Here is a 21,621-nt window from a genome sequence, read left to right as displayed (position 1 = left end):
AAAGAATTGGGTACAAGGGGTAGTTGTGAACTGTGATTACTTTAGTTGCATCTTCTGGTAAAACATCTTTGATTAAGATTTTTATTAAAGGAATTTTCATGACTGTAGCATATGCCATCATTGTTTTAATGGTGGGAGATCCAATGCTCGGGACTTCCCGCTTTGTTATTCGCACTGGCACAGTAGTTCCTCTATTTTAATGGAGGTAATCTGCATTACCAGACAGCTGCTCATACAGACAAGCCTTGTGTCACATTTGTGTCTGAACAAGCCCCTTCTAACATTGTTTCTGTCACTAGGCAGCGTCGTACTGATACTGTGGATTTCCCCAAGCAACTTAAGCATGTTTCAATGAAACTTTAGTATAGCTGAGACTTTTGGCCCTTCCATTCAATCAACCTTTGTTTTGCTACAGAGAGCTGGTTATCAGATGTAATTTTCTATCTGCTGGGAGCTAAGGACAAGTCTCCTTCCTATTCAAACCCCTAGAAGTCTGTCTCAAGCTGCCCATTATAGACCTATCCTAACCCTGGTTCAGACTACCAGATCCACTTGCTATATTTATGGCTCACCCTGGAATGATGTGATCCTTTCTCTGCCTAAAGATTTTGCCCCTTACATCGACCTACTGCTTTTGAATCTGGCAGACCCCTGACTTTGTCTCTGTCTCCTGTGTTGTTTGGTCTCTGGTTTTGACCTGATTAATATGACTATGCGATACCAGCCTGCTCCACCAGCCACTCCATGGATGTAACCTAGGAAGCTTGCGTAAGTCCATATCCCTGTAAAGGATGATGGCCAGGGTTCCCCTGTGACCTACTAAGTGGAGTAGTTAGTGCAATGTCTGTCAGTGGAAGTCTTATTAAGAGCTGCCAAGCTATTATGAAATTAACTTTGTAACACCTTACATCTATTAAAACAATGAAGAACATGAAGTACCCTTTGCTGCTGTTATGGGCTTCTGGTTGGAGCTACAGCCATCACTAAAGTGCAGAGGGCAAGAGTTGTGGAGCAAAAACTGCAACGAGCTAAGGTCACTCCACCAGTGCTGATCACCTTTTGGGCCATTTGGTCACATGAAAACTAAACATTTTATTTCATGAGCTGCAAAACCCCAAATCTCTACACCTCTCCTATCTAGGTTTAAACAGCTGACAGTCTCCTTTTAAAGATATTACCAGAAAATCCAGCAGATAAAAAATAAAACACAACCTCTCTAATAGTTTTTGACTCATCAAATCATTCTATGAAGATATTAGAGACAAGGAAGATTTATTGGATCTTTTCATTCAGTGCAATGAGTACCACTTTTATTACCAGGGTGCATGTCAGGTTGATAAATGTGGCACATGGGTTAAATAGCCAGGTGAGAACTCATGGAAAATATTACGTTTTTCAATGTATTTACGACAAATGTATTTCGACATCACCCTTAAAGAAAGATGATTAAAAAACCCTGAAAACAAACAAAAGAATTATACTGATTATAGAGATATTATTCTGATTATAGAGATACATTCAGATAAACAGGATAAACCAAGACAATGAGAGGATTAGAGAATTAGGTGTAACGATATACAGTATACTGAAGCTGTAGGTTGTCTGACATTGATTTATTACATAATTGATATTCTAATTAGAAAAGTGTAGGAAGACAGTGACAGGTCTGATGTGGCATTGTGGTACTAGTTTGTGAACTCCACATATACATTATACATTATTCTTATATATCACCTTTTCAACATTGTAACATAACATTACATAAGTATATATTTGATTAGTGCTGTATATTGGAACTTATTGGATATATTTTGCAATTTTATAGTTTTGAGTCTTTTTACATAGAATTTGGTTTTCTCTACATAAAGGATTGTCAGTACATGTTTAACTCTTTCTTTTCGCAGTCAGTTGTCATTTTTACCATTTTGTAATTTCTTCCGAGTGTCATAACCCTTTCTCTCTTGAGAGAAGCTTGTGTTTGCCGAACAGGTTGTAGTTTTGAAAGCCACCATTCACTTTACACTATTACTACACATTTTGAAATATCAGTTATGCTTCATTTTTCTCTGTATTAAATTCCCGTTTCGCCATCTTACTGATTGCATGTTCCTTAAAAGGTCACGATGGCTCTTTTTGAAATCGTTGTGAAAAAATTGAAATATGTCTGCAGTAAGACAACTTCTCCTTTTTCCAAACTGTCCAACTGGTGTGTGCATATTCTGTGAGCATTCTTGTGATATCACATGTTGTAACTGGCATTACACCTGGCTCAGTAATACAATGTAGTGTCTTCAGTATACTACGTGATCAGCAAGAAACCTGTTGTCTTTTCTTCCTATTTGGGTATTATCCTAACACGTATATGGCTAATTTGGACTTTTTACTTCTCATGGGGACAACCATAATAAGTTCTGCATAGCACTGTGGAAATTATTGGTGCAAATGGCAAATAAAATGAATGAATATCATATTTGAATGCTGATGTTATGGCTGATGCAGGAATGAATGAGGTACTATAAAAAATAATGAAAAAATTATTGTTCTTTTTTTCTACTGCAATAATAATTAGCTGGGTGCATGTCTTATTAATTAATATTATGCAATGGTTAAAACAATACAATATCAGACCTGGTGAAAATGTAAAATGTCATTTTTCAATGTATTCAAAACTCATGTAAGTAAAAACTTATATAAATAAATTGGCAAATATTCGTATAGGTTTCTGTTGTGAAAGATAATTTGAAAAAAAAAATATATATCTATTATGGAGTACGGTAACTAGAAAACTAAAAGCTATACTGATTATAGAAATATCTGCAGATAACCAGGATACAATGAGACAATGACAGATTTGGACACTGATCTTTAATTTTGGTAAAAGTATGCAACTACAAAGATGTAGGATTTGTGGCATCGATACATTGAAAAATCTGACATGTGACATTTAAAGAGAATCTGTCAGTAGGATCATCCCTCCTAAGCCGTCTATATGGGAATGTAGGTCATAGGAAGCTGAATAACATGATACCTTGATATTTGCAATCCGATGTCTTAATCCAGAGAAATCCATGTTTTTATTAATATGTAAATGAGCTGTTAAGATCTATGGGCCAGACACTGATCTGCATGAGAATCTGCCTCCAGAGCTTATTTTAAATGAAAAGGGGCATTACCAGTGTGAGACATGTAGATTAAGAGAGCAGACTGTCAGGCATTACATGTCTCACACTGGTAACGCCTTCTTTTATTAGAAATATTCACTGTAGGCAGATTCTCATGCAGATCCTTGTCCAACCATAGCTCATTTATACATAAGAGAAACATGGATTTCTCTGGAATAAAACATCAGATCACAGATATCAAGGTATGATTTTATTCAGCTTCCTATGATCCATAAGCCCGTACAGATGGCTTAAGAGCGTTGGTCCTACTGACAGATTCCTTTTAATATTTTCTGTCTTTTTTTCCTAATTAGAAAGTGGAGAAAAATAACACCAAATCCGACCTAAAATTGTTGACCTCCTTTCTGAATTTCATTGTGAAAACCTTAGCTTTAACACAAGATGTTCTTCTATCGCCTTTTTCACCTTTGTAATGTTTCACTATATTTGTGTTGTGTTGTATTTTGAAATATGTTGGTTATATTTTGAAGGTTTGTTTACATTTTGGAGGTTTTTTGTGCTTAGAATGTGATCTTTTCTTAATTAGAGAGGGTCAGTATAAATTTAAATCGACCCGGTCCACACTGAATGTAGATGCCTGGAGATTCTGGCTGTAGAAGAGACAATACAGGTTCCTGCACAACATATCATTTATTTACACAATTTTCTCCTTGAAGCATCAAGTTCTGTCCGATTTTGAAGTAATGCACACAGTTTACAACTTTCCATAAAAGCATTACTTCTTACAGAATTGTGTATAGGAGGTTACAAATTTACATAACCAATTAAGCTATTTTCATACATAATTAGAAAAATATTTAGAATTGAGAGTCCTCAGTGGTTGATACCTTTTAATGGCTAACTGAAAAGATGGTAACAAATTGCAAGCTTTCGAGAATTTGTTACCATCTTTTCAGTTAGCCATTAAAAGGTATCAATCACTGAGGACTCTCAATTCTAAATATTTTTCTATCTACTGGCTAACACGGTACCAAGATATATTTCTTTCCTGTATCATACATAATTATAAATGTACACATTTCTCATAAAACCAGACCATGTGAATACGCCCTTAGTCCAAATCTGTACAATAAAATAATACCATATTTTTAAATGCTTGGCTGAAGATTTTTTCTGCATGATACAAAGGATGGATCAGATGAGCAGGTTATCAAAATTCAGATGGCTCGAGTGAGAAGTGAGCATTAAATGCTGGTAAACCACAGAGTTCGTCACCGACAGCTGATGAATATTACCTCTCTAGAACATCAATTATTTAGAACCATGGAAATAAATGCTCACAGAAATATCTCTTTCCCAGACTTGGACTGGCCCACAGTGGAACTGGTGGATCCCTGGTGGGCCCCTGTGCACAACTTGGCCCTCCACTCTCCCATATGATAAGAAGCTGTCACAGCACACTTGTCTGACTATGCACAGAACAAGCCAGCATCTCATCATTCATTTATCAACTTACCCAGTTTATTATCATATAGAAGAAAGGTAAATGTGTGAATGAAGGTCCGGTATTATTACATGTAGCTAAACAGTGGGCCACCAGAGGCATTGTTACTCATTGTTACTGGTGGGCTCCTTGTATCCCAGTCCAACACTGCTCTTTCCCATTATGCCCTGTCTTTTAATCAAGTTCATCAGATGGTGTAACTAAATTGGGAACCTGGTAATTTCTGTAAGATTTTCAGGGAAGGTAAGTACAAAACAGAATTCTTATGTAGGAGACATCTAGAACATAGACTATAATAAGGTTGGATGAAAAGTTTGAATCGACTTTTCACAACTGAAACTTATGAATTGTGACCAGTGTTGTCACCTTTCTCCCTGGATACCTTTTTGGGTTCACATTTGCATTTCCTTTTTCATACTCCCTATTGGCCATGAACTTGATTAGTCAGTATTATTGTTTACATTTCCTATCCAATATTGCTTTGGTTTTCTTTACCTAGTGGATGGATGATTTGTAATGTTTACCTGTCCTTTCTCCTCTTGGAGTTTTAACTCTTTGAGAAGTTGCTCCACTCTCGACACGCTGTCTCCTATGTCTGTAAATGAAGCTTGAGCATCCATCAGGCCATCCAGTGTCAGCTTTAGCTGTGAGAGAAATACAGATAATTCTCTTTACTTTTCTTCTTTTGGTATTAGGTTCCATTTTTCTAAACATTGACACACCATTATTGTGCTCAAAATGTATCAGTCAACATTACAGTAAATATCATTTATTTCCTTTCACTATATCCTTGACATTTCACTAGATATTGTATGAATTAAGTCTCAAGTATGCGAGAGTAGTCATAGGTCTCTTATAGATGTACTTAGGTCCTTACTGCACCTCAACATTTCTTCATTTTCATACAGAATTATACAGAGTACAAGATGGTGGCCCGATTCTAACACATCGGGTATTCTAGAATATGTATAGTAGTGTATAGCACAGCCACGCAGTATATAACACAGGCCACGTAGTATATAGCACAGCCCACGTAGTATATTGCATAGCCACATAGTATATAGCACAGCCCACGTAGTATATTGCACAGCCCACATAGTATATTGCATAGCAACGTAGTATATAGCACAGCCCACGTAGTATATTGCACAGCCCACATAGTATATTGCATAGCCACGTAGTATATAGCACAGCCACGTAGTATATAACACAGGCCACGTAGTATATTGCATAGCCACGTAGTATATAGCACAGCAACGTAGTATACAGCACAGCGACGTAGTATATAGCACAGCCATGTGGTATATAACACAGCCCACGTAGTATATAGCACAGCCACGTAGTATATAACAGCCCACGTAGTATATCACACAGCCTACTTAGTATATAACACAGCCCACACAGTATATAACACAGCCCATGCAGTATATAACACAGCCACGTAGTATATTGCACAGCCCACATAGTATATAGCACAGAGACGTAGTATATAACACAGGCCACGCAATATATAACACAATCCATGCAGTATATAACACAGCCCACGTAGCATAAGAACACAGTCCACGTACTATATAGCAATGTGGGCACCATATCCCTGTTAAAAAAAAGAATTAAAATAAAAATTAGTTATATACTCACCTTCCGACGGTCCCCGGATCCAGCGCAGGCGTTTAGCAATTCTCCTCGCGACGCTCCGGTCCCAAGAATGCATTGCAGCAATAACACGTGATGATGTAGCGGTCTCGCGAGACCGCTACGTCATTTCTGGTCATTGCCACAATGCATTCTTGGGACCGGAGCGTCGCAAGGAGAGGGAAAGGCGCCGGAAGGTGAGAATATAATGATTTTTTATTTTTTTAATTTCTTTTAACATTAGATCTTTTTACTATTGATGCTGTATAGACAGCATCAATAGTAAAAAGTTGGTCACACAGGGTTAATAGCAGCGTTAACAGACTGCGTTACACTGCATTATGCCGCAGTGTAACGCAGTCCGTTTAACGGACTGCTAAACCGCTATGGGGGCACTGACTGGGGAGTAGGGAGGGGGCACTGACTGGACGAAAATAAAAAAGGGTGAATTCGCGGCAGGACTGTCCCCGTCGCTGATAGGTCGCGGCCAGCCGGAAGAACCCCTTAGACAATCATATATACAGTATATAGATGTATTCTGTTTGATTCTTTAGGTATCGGATAGCATGTTTCTTATTCTACGCCATACTATGGAGCATGCATCCACGGGACGATATTTCGCACACAGGGCACCGAACTGAACAACATACTGTGGCAGTCAAATTCCCAGTAAGATAGAGTTGCAGGAGCCAAGAGCACACAAAATATCAGTGTTGGCAGGGGTGGTAAGTGCCTGGATTACCAGGTAAAGTTTGAGAAATTGGGAGAATTTAGAAAAAGTCCTTGGTTGTTTTTTACCAGATCTACCAATAGATGCAGGGATATTAAATGTAAAACAATGCACAGTAGTTTGGCTGCTTTTACGTTCCGATATTCTGAATCATCCTCTCATTCGCCTGTGATCAGTTTTGTTGTCAAGTAATTTATTCACATTAAGGCCAAATGTATTATGTTCATATAAAATATTTCTTTACCTGATGAAAAATAGAAAGGCGCTGGTACATATATCAAGAAAACAAAAATGTAATTGAACCTAAAAATGTAAAAATTCCAAGTCTTGCAATGCCACACTCTTAACAAAATGTATAAAAGTATTTTTTTATGATGACATCAGCAGGATTGTCTCCCCAGACATTCCCCATAATTAACCTCATTGTTTAAAATAACGAATGATCATAGATACACGTATTTAAGAAGTGCACAGATGACAAGTTCTCTAACAATAAATATTCAGTGGAACATTCACTGTTTGAATTGGTTCTCCTTGGTTACATCCACCAGCTATAAGCGTGAAGCTGGGGAGATCTCATACTGACCTGTGTTTGGGTGGACCTATATCTGCCGGAGTATTGTGCCAAAGCACCGCTGTTTTGTGTGAAATCCCACCGCGGTTTATGAAGCTAATAAACCTTGCCTTGTTGGACTCAAAATGTTGCCTGTGTGAATGCTGCCTAAGGCCTACCTCAAGCACTACCTGAGAGAAACCCTACAAAAGTTACATCTCAAAGGGACGTCCCACAATTCCAGTCATGGGATCCATGGTAGATTACAAACTTGTGCATTGTGAAGTCACCTTGGTTAATGGCCTCACTAACAGCCTGGTGATATAAGAGCCTGTGGTCACAGGACACAGACAGTCAGTCACTAGTGACTATTCCACTCCCTTATTCTTATCTGATCCTGGGAAAATATGTACCTTTATGTGCACTTTTAATAAACCCAGCAAAAATGATGTGTACGAGTTGTAAAAAAGTTCTGTTCATGAAAAATGTTTTAAAGATGTGTGTCAAAGTATTTTTAAGCTTCATTACACAACTGTACTAAACTAAATGGCAGAGCTGGTTCTGCTTTGGGAGATAAACAGATGTCATTTATAGCGCTGACTCATCCCCAAAGAAGCAGATTGAAGCCGCTGACTAACACACCAGGATTAAGGCCAAAAATACAGCGTGTCCTGTTATGTTGCTACAACTATACTATAGAGGTGGTGATTCTAATAAATAAAAATATATTTTACATTCATACTTTATAGACATGAATATCAGTAATACACTGTGAATTAGCATGTCACTTTACTTCTATCTGTTCTAATGCAGAAATGCAGAAATGAAATACATGTGTAACAGGCTCAGCGTCCCTCGGCCTTGGGTATCACTATCTGCTTATAGGAAGGAGCTCTCTCAAACTGAACTCAGTAGAAACAAAATAACAATAAGAACAGCGTGAGATGACGTAGCATAGTGTAAGGGGATATCATAGCAGAAACTATGATCTCAGCTCACAAACATTACAAGCTGAACTTACTGGCTATACAGAAGCTACTATGTCCATCATCAGAGTACCCTAGTGTTAAATGGAAGCTAAATCCCATCATAGGCTGGTGGAGTGCAACCGACAAGGCTAAGAGCACACTGCGTCAGGGCCCCATACACATTAGATCTCAGGCGACTCTCCCATACACAGGACGGCTTGTTCGGCTGGGCGCTCATGTGTTCTCTATGAGAGCCTCCTGCTGACACATCAGCCGGCGGTTATCTCAGGGAGGACAATGCGATCAGTCCGAAATCTGACATGCCCAATAGACATCTTACCCGATCATCAGTTTCCCGGCGTCCCAGATGTCAGAATGTAAGGTGCTGTCACTTACGGTTGGTAAAATCAGAAAAATGCTAGGATTTGAGGCCGAAATACAGTCATATGAATGAGTGTCTGAAGGGAATATGTACATAACACAGAGTGCTATGGAAGAGCTCACTTTTCCAATAATCTGCACAATGCCTTCTTTCATATCCACTACATACTTCTCAATACAAAGCAGATTTATTTGAGAGCCACTTGGGGCATCATATTCCCCCCACAGAAGGACTATTTCCACTACGGCACTCAATACAGTAAAGTACTGCAGAATAATGTGCACAAGCAGTTTAGATGGCCATAATATCATGGCACGTTAGGGTCTGCAATGCAGAAGCACCACACTCAGCGATACACAAGTATTCCAGTATTCTCCCATTTAGCAGAACCATTACTGTAAGGGTATCTGCACATTCTGAGTATTTGCAGCTGTAGGCTGGAAAAACGCTACATAAAATCGGTGCATTTTTCGATGCATTTTGATGCATTTTCCACTTGTTTTTTTTACTGTTCATTTGACTGGTTGAAGTCATAAATATCCAACAGTGCTGCATTATAGATGCATACAGCTTTATGGGCCTAGTTGTTAGCTGTCAAATCTCATAAATACAATCACTTCATCAGCAGCAAGTATTTCAGAACTGCTGACTATGTACTTACAAATACTGCTGGCCAGCTACAGGTACCTGGGTGAAGATTTCATGTATGTGTCCATCAAGTTGTCTCCTCCGTCTATATCCATTCCTATTTAATAGCTTAAAAGTGGCATACTCCTTGCATGCATATTAATTACAAAATGTAAAAAATTCCACCCTTCAGTCGACTTTGGACTGAAGCTTCAAATTCTTCGATGTCTGTACTCAAGTGTGTAATGTAAAAAAAATAACAAACATGAGCATTCTTTTTGAAAGAATGAAAAATGGCATTACCGTTAATATCAGTAAGGTAAATCTTATTTTCTTTTGTATGAATATACACCTTTTTGTAGGACTTGAGTACAAGAAGCGGTGTGGAAATTTTCTAGAATACATTGTATTACTACAGCTTGTGGCTTAAGATGCATTTACACTTGAAAGATAAACATAAAAGAGCGTTCTTGAAAACGCTCGTTTCACTATTATCATGCAGTGTAAACAGGCTGACGATCACCTGGTCAAAGAGCAAAACTCTTAGTTTATCTGTTGAAATTGTCTTTTGCGCTGCACAAAAAATGATTGTTTTAGCTGTTGCATCGTCCTGTGTAAACAGGAGTCGCACTGCTGATAACCATGGTAGCCTATGAGCACCAAGTGATCTATCACAGATCGCTTAGTGCGCATCATTTACTTTCATCTCCCTGTGTAAACTGCCAATAGGTAAAGGTTTACTGATCAGTGGTCATATGGCACCGCCGGTCAGTTCCTGTAAACGGACCTTCAGTGCTAAGAGCTTTGCCTTCCAAATCACAGGATGTTGGTTTGAATCCTGGCATTGACCAGGAATTATGGAGTTCACAGGATAGATATAAAGATACTCAATGTAAGATCTCTTTCTCATAGCCTTTATTGGGAGACAGAGGAACCATATGCTGAAGTGTGACACTAAGAATACATCTTAAAAAAATAGCTGACTCCTCCCCACCAGAATTTAGCTGGGCAGTTGACAGTCAGTTATTCCATAGTGCAAAAGCAGTAGGAGGAACAGAAATAAGACCCTCCACCAAAAAATATAGGGCGCTATGTCCCCCGTTGAAGACTACAAGAAAGCGATATTACTGTACCAAAAATCTTTATTTCTTAGTTACTTTATTTGGGGACACAGGAACCATGTAATGTCGTAAAGCTGTCTCGAGGTTGGGAAAACTAATAGCAGGGTGTCAGCTGCTCAGGTGTAGTCTGGTAGTGAGGAATCAGCTTTTATTAATAAGATGTATTGTTAGTGTCAGCCTCCAGGTGGCAGCATGTTAACTCATGGTTCCCATGTCCCCCAATGAAGCGACTGAGAACGACATGTTGATGATGAGCAAATGATGAAAAAATGTAAATAATATTTTCAAAACATTTTGATTTATTAATTAATGAATATAAGTGAAATGCAAACACTTACACACCTTGGCTTGCTTTCAAAGAGGTTATTAATGATTGTGTGAGGAATGCTCCGCCACGCCGAAAGCAAGTGGCACACAAATCATCAAAGATCCACTACCAACGGCTCCCTTTGTAATTGCTGACCAATGACATCTCAAACCAGATATGTGTGATGGGAGACAAGTCAGGAGATGCTGCAGTCCATGGTACCATGTTTAGACCATGCAGTATGCTAACAGTAGCACGAACAGCTGTGTGTTGACCTGATATTGTCATGTCTTAAAAGCACTCCTAGGACACTTTCTTGTTCACTTGTGAAGGCAACTTCATGGTGTTGCCCACGTGGTCTCAAGACCAATGTCTGGCTATTATAGCAACGAAGACAAAAACAGGACTCATCACTGAAAACTATAGACCTCTATTCTGGCCTCCATTGCGGTCCTGCTCTACACTGTGATAGCCTATGATTAGATACATAACAAACCACAACATAGAACGGACCATTACATAAGGATAAGTCGCTGTAACATAGAACCGAAAAAACTGTGAGTCAAAAGACCCAAAGGAAACGACCAAAAGAAATCCAAATGATGATGAAGTAAAAAATATATATAACCTTTATTATGCATAAATATTATAATAGAACCATCACAATTAAGAAACAGGTGAGGCAAAATGCCACAGGGTGTGCACAGACACCACTAGAGAAACATACACAGGACGCACGGAGCCGGGATCCCAACCCCCACCCATAAGTGTGCATAGTGGACCAGAGAAAGATCCATACTATAATGCTCCAAGCTGGATAACGCATGCAGGCATATAAATAAAGAAGGAAAAAACACCAATATCAAATATCAAAATATGCACATTACCTAAATGGAGACGAATAAGTGGGGTGGATCCAGGGTCCGTGCGCCCTCCCCGACGCACGTTTCGGTAGTAAAACCTTCCTCAGGAAGGTTTTACTACCGAAACGTGCGTCGGGGAGGGCGCACGGACCCTGGATCCACCCCACTTATTCGTCTCCATTTAGGTAATGTGCATATTTTGATATTTGATATTGGTGTTTTTTCCTTCTTTATTTATATGCCTGCATGCGTTATCCAGCTTGGAGCATTATAGTATGGATCTTTCTCTGGTCCACTATGCACACTTATGGGTGGGGGTTGGGATCCCGGCTCCGTGCGTCCTGTGTATGTTTCTCTAGTGGTGTCTGTGCACACCCTGTGGCATTTTGCCTCACCTGTTTCTTAATTGTGATGGTTCTATTATAATATTTATGCATAATAAAGGTTATATATATTTTTTACTTCATCATCATTTGGATTTCTTTTGGTCGTTTCCTTTGGGTCTTTTGACTCACAGTTTTTTCGGTACTGTGATAGCCTATGAAAGAAATCCCGTGAAGTCAATGAAGCACCAGTAGCTAGACATTTTGCCTGTAGTCCAATGTTATGAAATGCCTTCTCATGGTTTGTCTAGACCAGTGTTTCTCAACTCCAGCCCTCAAGACCCACCAATAGGTCATGTTTTCAGGATTTCCTTAGTATTGCACTGGTAATGGAATTAATGCTTGAGAAGGTGATGAAATTATCACCTGTGCAATACTAAGGATATCCTGAAACCTTGACCTATTGGTGGGTCTTGGGGACTGGAGTTGAGAAACAATGGTCTAGATGCTCCTTAACTCCTTACGCTTAGTATGTAGTACCTAATTTCGCTTGCAGTTCAAAATAGATCGTTATATTCCATTCTTCTAATCTGATACAACTATGTGGACCTTCACAAGAGAGCATCATCTGTCCTTCTCTTGGGCTTATGGTGAGAAGTAGGAACATTGACAATACTCGGACCCCTCTAGTCATCATTCCAAATACACTAACAGCTTGGCATTCCATTTATTTGGTGGTGGAACCAGTGGTACCAACATTTCTCCAAAATGTCAAAGGAGCCATTTTTCAACACAACAATGCCAGGCTGCATGTTGCTCATGCTACTGTGAGCAGACTGCGTGGCCTTGTTGAGCACATCTGGGATGTCATTGGTCGGCAACGGCAAATGAAGCTTCCAGCAGTGGATCTTGATAAATTGCGTGCATTCAGGATGGGAGAACATTCCTAAGACAACCATTCATAACCTCATTGATAGCAGCCAAGACAGATATTTCTGCATGTGGCACTCATACTCAATACTGAATAAGTCAATTATGGACACAATTTATGCCAGAATCATAAATATGTATAAAACCAACACTGCATGTCTAAGTTTTAAATAGTGTAAACTTAGACACTTCTCATAAATATGCCCCAATGAGTCTCAGTTACACTTTAATTACCTCTCTGAAATCATGCTCGAAGTGTCGCAGCTGTAAGCACTGTTCTAGTTTCAGATGATGACGGCTCCAAAACTGGTTGAAAGCTTTATCTGTTTCATCCAACTGAGCCAGCAACCTGGTGAGAACAAGGCAGAAAAAATGTAAGCAAATGCAGAACATGAACAGAAAATATGAAAAATTGTATATTTATCCCCCATAATTTTTATCCCCCCACCCAAAGAGCAAATTCTCCATCAGCCATCCTGGTTAAGAAAGCATGTTACTCCAGCACACTCTCCATCACAAAGTGTGTATTTAATACCAGTATTGATGAATCCGCGGCCCATAGTTTAGGAGAGCGCTCACCTCCACCCAACCTTGCTTTCACGGACTGCTGTAAATACTGTATGTACATAAACAGGAGCCTGTCAGTTGATGCCCTGACTACACTAATGTTTTAGGGCTCCTAGCAGTAAAATCTCATAACATTACAGTGCACTATGCATTTTTAGCTTTAATATACTGTGCTTATATAGGGCAGCATATTTTGATGACAGATCAAAAAAAAATCTCAATATAAGCAGGATAGATCTAAGTGGAAATTACATACAGTTAGGTCCATATATATTTGGACAGAGAAAACATTTTTCTAATTTTGGTTATAGACATTACCACAATGAATTTTAAACAAAACAATTCAAATGCAGTTGAAGTTCAGACTTTCAGCTTTCATTTGAGGGTATCCACATTAAAATTGGATGAAGGGTTTAGGAGTTTCAGCTCCTTAACATGTGCCACCCTGTTTTTAAAGGGACCAAAAGTAATTGGACAGATTAAATAATTTTAAATAAAATGTTCATTTTTAGTACTTGGTTGAAAACCCTTTGTTGGCAATGACTGCCTGAAGTCTTGAACTCATGGACATCACCAGACGCTGTGCTTCCTCCTTTTTGTTGCTCTGCCAGGCCTTCACTGCGGTGGTTTTCAGTTGCTGTTTGTTTGTGGGCCTTTCTGTCTGAAGTTTAGTCTTTAACAAGTGAAAGGCATGCTCAATAGGGTTGAGATCAGGTGACTGACTTGGCCATTCAAGAATATTCCACTTCTTTGCTTTAATAAATTCCTGTGTTGCTTTGGCTTTATGTTTTGGGTCATTGTCCAGCTGTATTATGAAACAAGGACCAATCAGTTTGGCTGCATTTGGCTGGATCTGAGCACACAGTGTGGCTCTGAATACCTCAGAATTCATTCGGCTGCTTCTGTCCTGTGTCACATCATCAATAAACACTAGTGACCCAGTGCCACTGGCAGCCATGCATGCCCAAGCCATCACACTGCCTCCGCCGTGTTTTACAGATGATGTGGTATGCTTTGGATCATGAGCTGTACCACGCCTTCGCCATACTTTTCTCTTTCCATCATTCTGGTAGAGGTTGATTTTGGGTTCATCTGTCCAAAGAATGTTCTTCCAGAACTGTGCTGGCTTTTTTAGATGTTTTTTAGCAAAGTCCAGTCTAGCCTTTTTATCTTGATGCTTATGAGTGGCTTGCACCGTGCAGTGAACCCTCTGTATTTACTTTCATGCAGTCTTCTCTTTATGGTAGATTTGGATATTGATGCGCCTACCTCCTGGAGAGTGTTGGTCACTTGGTCGGCTGTTGTGAAGGGGTTTCTCTTCACCATGGAGATTATTCTGTGATCATCCACCACTGTTGTCTTCCGTTTGCGCCCAGGTATTTTTGCATTGATGAGTTCACCAGTGCTTTCTTTCTTTCTCAGGATGTACCAAACTGTACATTTTGCCACTCCTAATATTGTAGCAATTTCTCGGATGGGTTTTTTCTGTTTTCGCAGCTTAAGGATGGCTTGTTTCACCTGCATGGAGAGCTCCTTTGACCGCATGTTTTCTTCACAGCAAAACCTTCCAAATGCAAGCACCACACCTCAAATCAACTCCAGGCCTTTTTATCTGCTTAATTGAGAATCAATTACTTTTGGTCCCTTTAAAAACAGGGTGGCACATGTTAAGGAGCTGAAACTCCTAAACCCTTCATCCAATTTTAATGTGGATACCCTCAAATGAAAGCTGAAAGTCTGAACTTCAACTGCATCTGAATTGTTTTGTTTAAAATTCATTGTGGTAATGTCTATAACCAAAATTAGAAAAATGTTGTCTCTGTCCAAATATATATGGACCTAACTGTATAGTCACCTTGAAAAGTCTCAAATGCTGTTGCCCTCCGACCCGATGCAATGTTAAAAACAAACTGCATATGGGTTGCACACAGATGACACACATGTGCTGCACGTGGCTTTCACTGACCATGAAACTTGTATAGGTGATTTTGATCAGTGACTTGGATCAGAGATGGACATATCTTTGTGATTTTTTTGGTTGGACACATGAATTGCAAAAAAAGGACCGACTTGTGAACAGCTCCATAAGCTATAATGGGTATATGTTCTAGCCGTGAAAAACAGTTGTCTTAATAAACCCTTGTGCTGGGCTTCTTCAATTTTGGAATCTCTCTTTAATAACTAATCAATTATTTTAACAAAGGCAACAGAAAAAAAGTGCATTGAGGAATGAAATGAATGAAAGCAGAATATTTCCACATACTTCAACTTTTCATACGTCCTAGATATAGACTAGTGTCCTGAAAGTGTTATAATCTCTACAAGTAAAAATTCCATAAGAAAGAGAAAGGAATAAATTACTTACTTTCTCGCTGTTCCTAATACTTTAGCAAAACAATCTGTAGTGAAATATTGATGGACATACTCACAGAAGGACGTATGTTTACAGCTACTTGGGTAATCCATGACTAAGTCAGTCCTACAAATATGTAACTGTTATGGTCTTGCTAGATCTCACTCAGAGATTTGCCATTTTAAACTAAATGGGGATGATTTAATGAGAACTTGTGAGCACTGTACAGACCTTTCAACAGTAGCCATGTTCTCCAGCTCATCCGCTGTCAGTTTGCAGTTTGGGTCTTTGGACACAGGCTCCTTTATGCAGGAGAGCAGGGTCCCACCTTGTTGCACTGCTAGCTTTAAATCATCCTGGAAAATAAATATTGAGCCGGTATAAGGAGGTTACTTATGTTGTTTTTGTCCATACAGTATATTGTCTCTGGATTTAACTTTGGAAAAAAAATGCAAAATCAGCCTTGGAAAGTTTCAATGAGAAGAATCCTGGACTGGTCACTCTCATATTTATCTGCATACCTCTCTTGCTTTCATTTTATTTACTTTGAATATATATATAAAAAAATAAATCCCCCAAAAATAGATCAAATATAGTTTCAATGGATCTCATCTTATTAATTACATAGGATATTACCTGAGTCATTGCTGGCGTTATCTAATAAGGAAAATACTGAAACCATCTTATTACCTATGCTATAACGTAGTCAAAGACAGATGTCCCTTTGTGTGTCTTCACCAGCCACTTCACTTTGCACACAAGTTTAGAACTCCCTTCAAGTGAGGCAGAGATTTAGTTTTTAGCCTGGTATTGACATACCCTGCCCATGGCAAGGTGTATTGATGATGCCCCTAACACCAATGGCAAATGTTTCATCAGGCATCCTAGCTGCTGCATCCTGTCTAAAAATTCCAGGACAGTCCGTAAAAATAGGGGGCTTTTTTGCCTTGCCCATAAGAAATAATTAAGGTGTCCATGATTTTTTTGAAGCGTAAGAATCTTGTACAATAATATTTTGACTGTAATTAACATCCTTTTATAGTTCACAGTGAATACAGATGATGTCTTCATATAGCAATAATGAGCTGTAGTGATAATGTTAATGATTTATTATGATTTTCCAATGTGTCTGTAAAAAATATTGTCTGTCCATCATTTTTTTTGAAAGGCTGCCCAGAAAAAATAAAAAATGAAGTTGGTAACCTTGGCTGGGTCCCATATGTGCTACAAGGTAAACCACGAGGTGGCAGACTGCAAAATAATGAAAGTTTTCTATTTTTATTATTCCTTTAATTTATTGTATTTTCTCCCTGACTTTTTCTTTACTTAAATAACATATAAAGTAACAACAACCAATTGTATATACATGTGATTGAAAATTAATAATATGAATCAGGGTATATAGGAAGGATACAAAACCATATCAAAGAGTTGTTATGTACAAACGAGAAAAATAATAACAAATGACTAGAACAGAATAAACTAGGTGAGTCCATCAAATCTGGGTAAGAGAATGATATAAAGACTGAATAGAATAATGTCAATAAAATTGGGGTAAATAAGAAGGGGTGAATAAGAGATGGTGGCCAAGGGAGGAAGGGGAGTAGGGCAAAGTAAGGTCAGAGATAATATATCGGTTAGGTGTCTGTGCCGAATTTTAGTGTCCACAGTGTCTAAGTTTTCCAGAATGATGAATGTGTGTGCACTTCCCAACAAGATAATTCTTCTAGTCAGTAAATCATACATATTTTGTCTAGTGGCAAAATTTTATGTTTTTTGTTTTAAAATTTGTGAAGGGGCAGTACAATAGTACTTCATCTTGCATTTGGTTTCTTGTTATTAAACCTAGGTTACTTAAAGTACAGTTAATATCTGTCCAGAATTGTTGTAAACTAGGGCAATGCCAATTTATATGCAATAGGTTCAATATATGGGTACCACATTTCAAGCACAAATTGGAGTTAGATAGGGGTCCTATACCAGCGAGATAGTATTTTGTAAGAGTTTTCCTGTAAAAGCATACATCTAGAAAAGTCATGCGAATTAGAAAGAATATTCTTGACTTCACTATCAGTTAAATTCATATAAAGTTCCTCTTTCCAAGAAGTCAGATATATCGGTTTATAAGCTTTTGCGGATGTGGTTAGATAATTATATATTTTAAACATCATTTTGGGGAAGGGGATCTTGGAGAGTAAGTCAAGCCAGGACCAGCTTCTCAGTCGAGAATTTTACCCTTTCACGACATGCGCCGTACATGTACTGCGCATGTCGGGTCCCCTGCTTTGATGTGCGCTCCGGCGCTGAGCCCACATCAAAGTCGCGACATGTCAGCTGTTTTGTACAGCTGACATGTGCGCGCAATAGCGGCGGGTGAAATCACTATTCACCCGCCGCTATTAACCTGTTAAATGCCGCTGTCAAACGCAGACAGCGGCATTTAAGTACCGTATCCGGCCGGGCGGCCGGAAATTACGTCATCGCCGACCCCTGTCACATGATCGGGGGTCGGCGATGTGTCAGGACAGTAACCATAGAGGTCCTTGAGACCTCTATGGTTACTGATGCCGGCCTGCTGTGAGCGCCCCCCTGTGGTCGGCGCTCACAGCACACCTGCATTTCAGCTACATAGCAGCGATCTGATGATCGCTGCTATGTAGCTGAGCCAATCGAGTTGTGCCAGCTTCTAGCCTCCCATGGAGGCTATTGAAGCATGGCACAGGTAAAAAAAATGTTTTTAAAAATATGAAAAAATATAAAAAACATAAAAAGTTTAAATCACCCCCCTTTCGCCCCATCCTAAATAAAACAATAAAAAAAAATCAAACCTACACGTATTTGGTATTGCCGCATTCAGAATCGCCCGATCTATCAATAAAAAAAAGCATTAACCTGATCGCTAAACAGCGTAGCGAGAAAAAAATTCAAAACGCCAGAATTACATTTTTTTGGTGCCGCGACATTGCATTAAAATGCAATAACGGGCGATCAAAAGAACATATCTGCACAAAAGTGATATTATTAAAAACGTCAGCTCGGCACGCAAAAAATAAGCCCTCACCCGACCCAAGATCACGAAAAATGGAGACGCTACGAGTATCAGAAAATGGCACTTTTTTTTTTTTAAGCAAAGTTTTGAATTTTTTTTCACCACTTGGATAAAAAATAACCTAGACATATTAGGTGTCTATGAACACGTAATGACCTAGAGAATCACACTGGCAGGTCAGTTTTAGCATTTAGTGAACCTAGCAAAAAATCCAAACAAAAAACAAGTGTGGGATTGCACTTTTTTTGCAATTTCACCGCACTTGGAATTTTTTTCCAGTTTTCTAGTAAAAGACATGGTAAAACCAATGGTGTCGTTCAAAAGTACAACTTGTCCCGCAAAAAATAAGCCCTCACATGGCCAAAAATAAAAAAGTTATGGCTCTGGGAAGGAGGGGAGTGAAAAACGAAAACGCAAAAACGAAAAAGGGCCGCGACTTGAAGGGGTAAATTGTTAAAATATGTGAGTAACGTGGATTTGTTGCAGGAAGTTGGAAGGGTGTTTCTTTGCTTCCTTTAGCTAGGACTATTCCATGGGTCTTTGTTAAAAATTGGGAAATAGTGTATATGGGCAAATAGGACCACAGGTCATATATATCTACATAGGTGGGATCGAGAAGGTACGGTATGATGCAAATGGGGGCTAAAGCTGATGGAGCATTTACTAGATCTCTTCTAATTTTTATGGTCATGGTAGTGATATAATCTAATTTAGAGCCTGCTGTTGGAGAATTATTAGTTAAAATATATATTGATGTGATTATCTGCCAAGTAGAAGTAGTTCAAGGTTATATTTTCTAGTTTGTATTTAAGTTTGAACCAATTTCAACCACTCACCAAGGTGGATTGCTTTATAGTAGGATGGCATGTTCATCGTATATAATATTTTAAGAGGTAGAATCATAGAATGTTAGAGTTGGAAGGGTCCTCAAGGGTCATCGTGTACCCCCTGTTCAATGCAGGTTTCACTAAACCATCTGAGACAGATGTCTGTCCAGCCTCTGTTTTCATTGAGCTCCATTATGTAGGACTTTATTATTTTTTTTGTACCCATCCAAGACAACCAAGGTAAGTCGTAGGATTTTAGAAGGGCTATTATAGCGTTGATAAAGTGTAGAAAGTTGCTCTGGTATAAGGCTCTTGGGTCATCGTTGGTAATTTTAACTCCTAAGTATTTTATATGTTTTGATGGCTATTTAAATGGGGTATTTTATGGAGAGTCACAATATCACTTTTTGGGGGCGAGAGGTTGAGGGCTTCTGATTTATCTACATTGATTCTAAAGTTTGATATTTCACCAAATTTTTCGAAACGTTCTGTAAGTTAGGGGAAGAATTGCTTTGGGTTTGCAAGTAGAAGTAAAAGGTCATCAGCTACAGCTTTTTGTTCAAAGTTGTCAAAGATTGCAGCCTGCGAGGTCGCGCAGATCCACCCGCTATTATCTTTAGAGTGAACAGCTCTCTGCTGCCCCCTATCATCCGGACAATTAAGCGATTGACCAACAATCAACGAAGGCCGCAGGCTGTTTCCACTACTAGGCCGGTTATCGGGAAACTAACAGTGAGTGTATGCTATACACACCGCCAATTCCCAAGCATAGAATATATGTGTACACCCCCTGATACAGTCCCTGCAAACTCCGCAATAACCCCAGACTTCTCGCTGCCACTGGAGCGCCCCCACACCGCCGCAGGGCCGAGGGGTACCCGGAGCCGGGCCTCTAGGTCTCAGTCCTGGGGTTGTCACGGTGGCTAGACCCGGTCCGTGGCCCTGTCTGTCAATGGGGGACGTCCGGTGCAATAAGTGGTGTGGTAACGGTGCAGGTCGCGGTAAATAACGAGGACACCAGTTTGCAGTCTCTTTACCTCTTTACTGAAGATGTTGGAGACCTCAGTCCAGAGCGCTGTTAACTGGGTTTTCAGAGACCGGCCGGTCCAACGACACATCAGGAGTTCTCCTCACAGGTGGGAATCAGTATCTACCTTCTAGCGCTGTGTGTTGTAGTTCTTCCCTGCTGAGCTCCCGGGATAGTCCTCACAACTGTTTCTTTCTGTCTCTACTGTTCGTTCTCCGTCCTCCAGGTGATATGGTAGGACGCACCCGTATGACGGGGTAGGCCTGGAGTTCTTCCGGGACTCTAGAGTCGCCCCTCTCCCACAGCTGCCTCCGTTGTCTGCTTAGGTGTTAAGTGAGACAGCCAAACTGTAATTAGCTGTCCTGCCGTGGTTTGCAATGTACTTAAAGTCTCTTACTTGCTCGGCGTTCCGGCCACCGATTGTTTGCGCCTCAGCAAGGTGCTGCCTCTTTCAACAAAACCCCTGCTGGTATTCTCCTTTTCTGTATTCCCGTTGTTTGCTGGTTAGTTCTGCTCTGAGGAGTCTGCCAGGATCCCCATCCCTGACAGGTCCTCTCACTAGCTCTTCCCAGCTACTTCTCCCTGTCTTCCTGTCCAACCCCCAGTTTTACCAGAGTTGTGAGGAGTGGCCTACTAGATAGGACCACCCCCCCTGGTGGCCGGAGTGTGAAGTGTGGTGAGAATGTACCTGGTCAGAGAAACTCCTTAGTGCAATCAGACGTACCATAGCTCC

The 21,621-nt window shown here is 39.7% G+C and overlaps 1 protein-coding gene across 5 annotated transcripts in view; it reads right to left on the bottom strand.

The window, feature by feature from the left end:
- Positions 1 to 21,621, bottom strand: part of MCF2L2 (MCF.2 cell line derived transforming sequence-like 2) — a 508,511-nt gene that overhangs the window by 351,062 nt on the left and 135,828 nt on the right. For all 5 annotated transcript variants that reach the window (XM_077290424.1, XM_077290423.1, XM_077290425.1 and 2 more), the window contains exons 8-10: positions 16,217 to 16,341; positions 13,300 to 13,414; positions 5,151 to 5,270 (exon numbers count right to left, since the gene is read on the bottom strand). In XM_077290424.1, the coding sequence (XP_077146539.1) occupies positions 5,151 to 5,270; positions 13,300 to 13,414; positions 16,217 to 16,341 (360 nt within the window). The remainder of the gene's footprint in view (positions 1 to 5,150; positions 5,271 to 13,299; positions 13,415 to 16,216; positions 16,342 to 21,621) is intronic.

The sequence above is a fragment of the Ranitomeya variabilis genome, chromosome 2 (assembly GCF_051348905.1).
Source record: "Ranitomeya variabilis isolate aRanVar5 chromosome 2, aRanVar5.hap1, whole genome shotgun sequence".
Lineage (NCBI taxonomy): Eukaryota > Metazoa > Chordata > Amphibia > Anura > Dendrobatidae > Ranitomeya > Ranitomeya variabilis.
The sequence above is the reverse complement of the archived record's forward strand: the minus strand, read 5'-3'. Positions and strand labels throughout refer to the sequence as shown.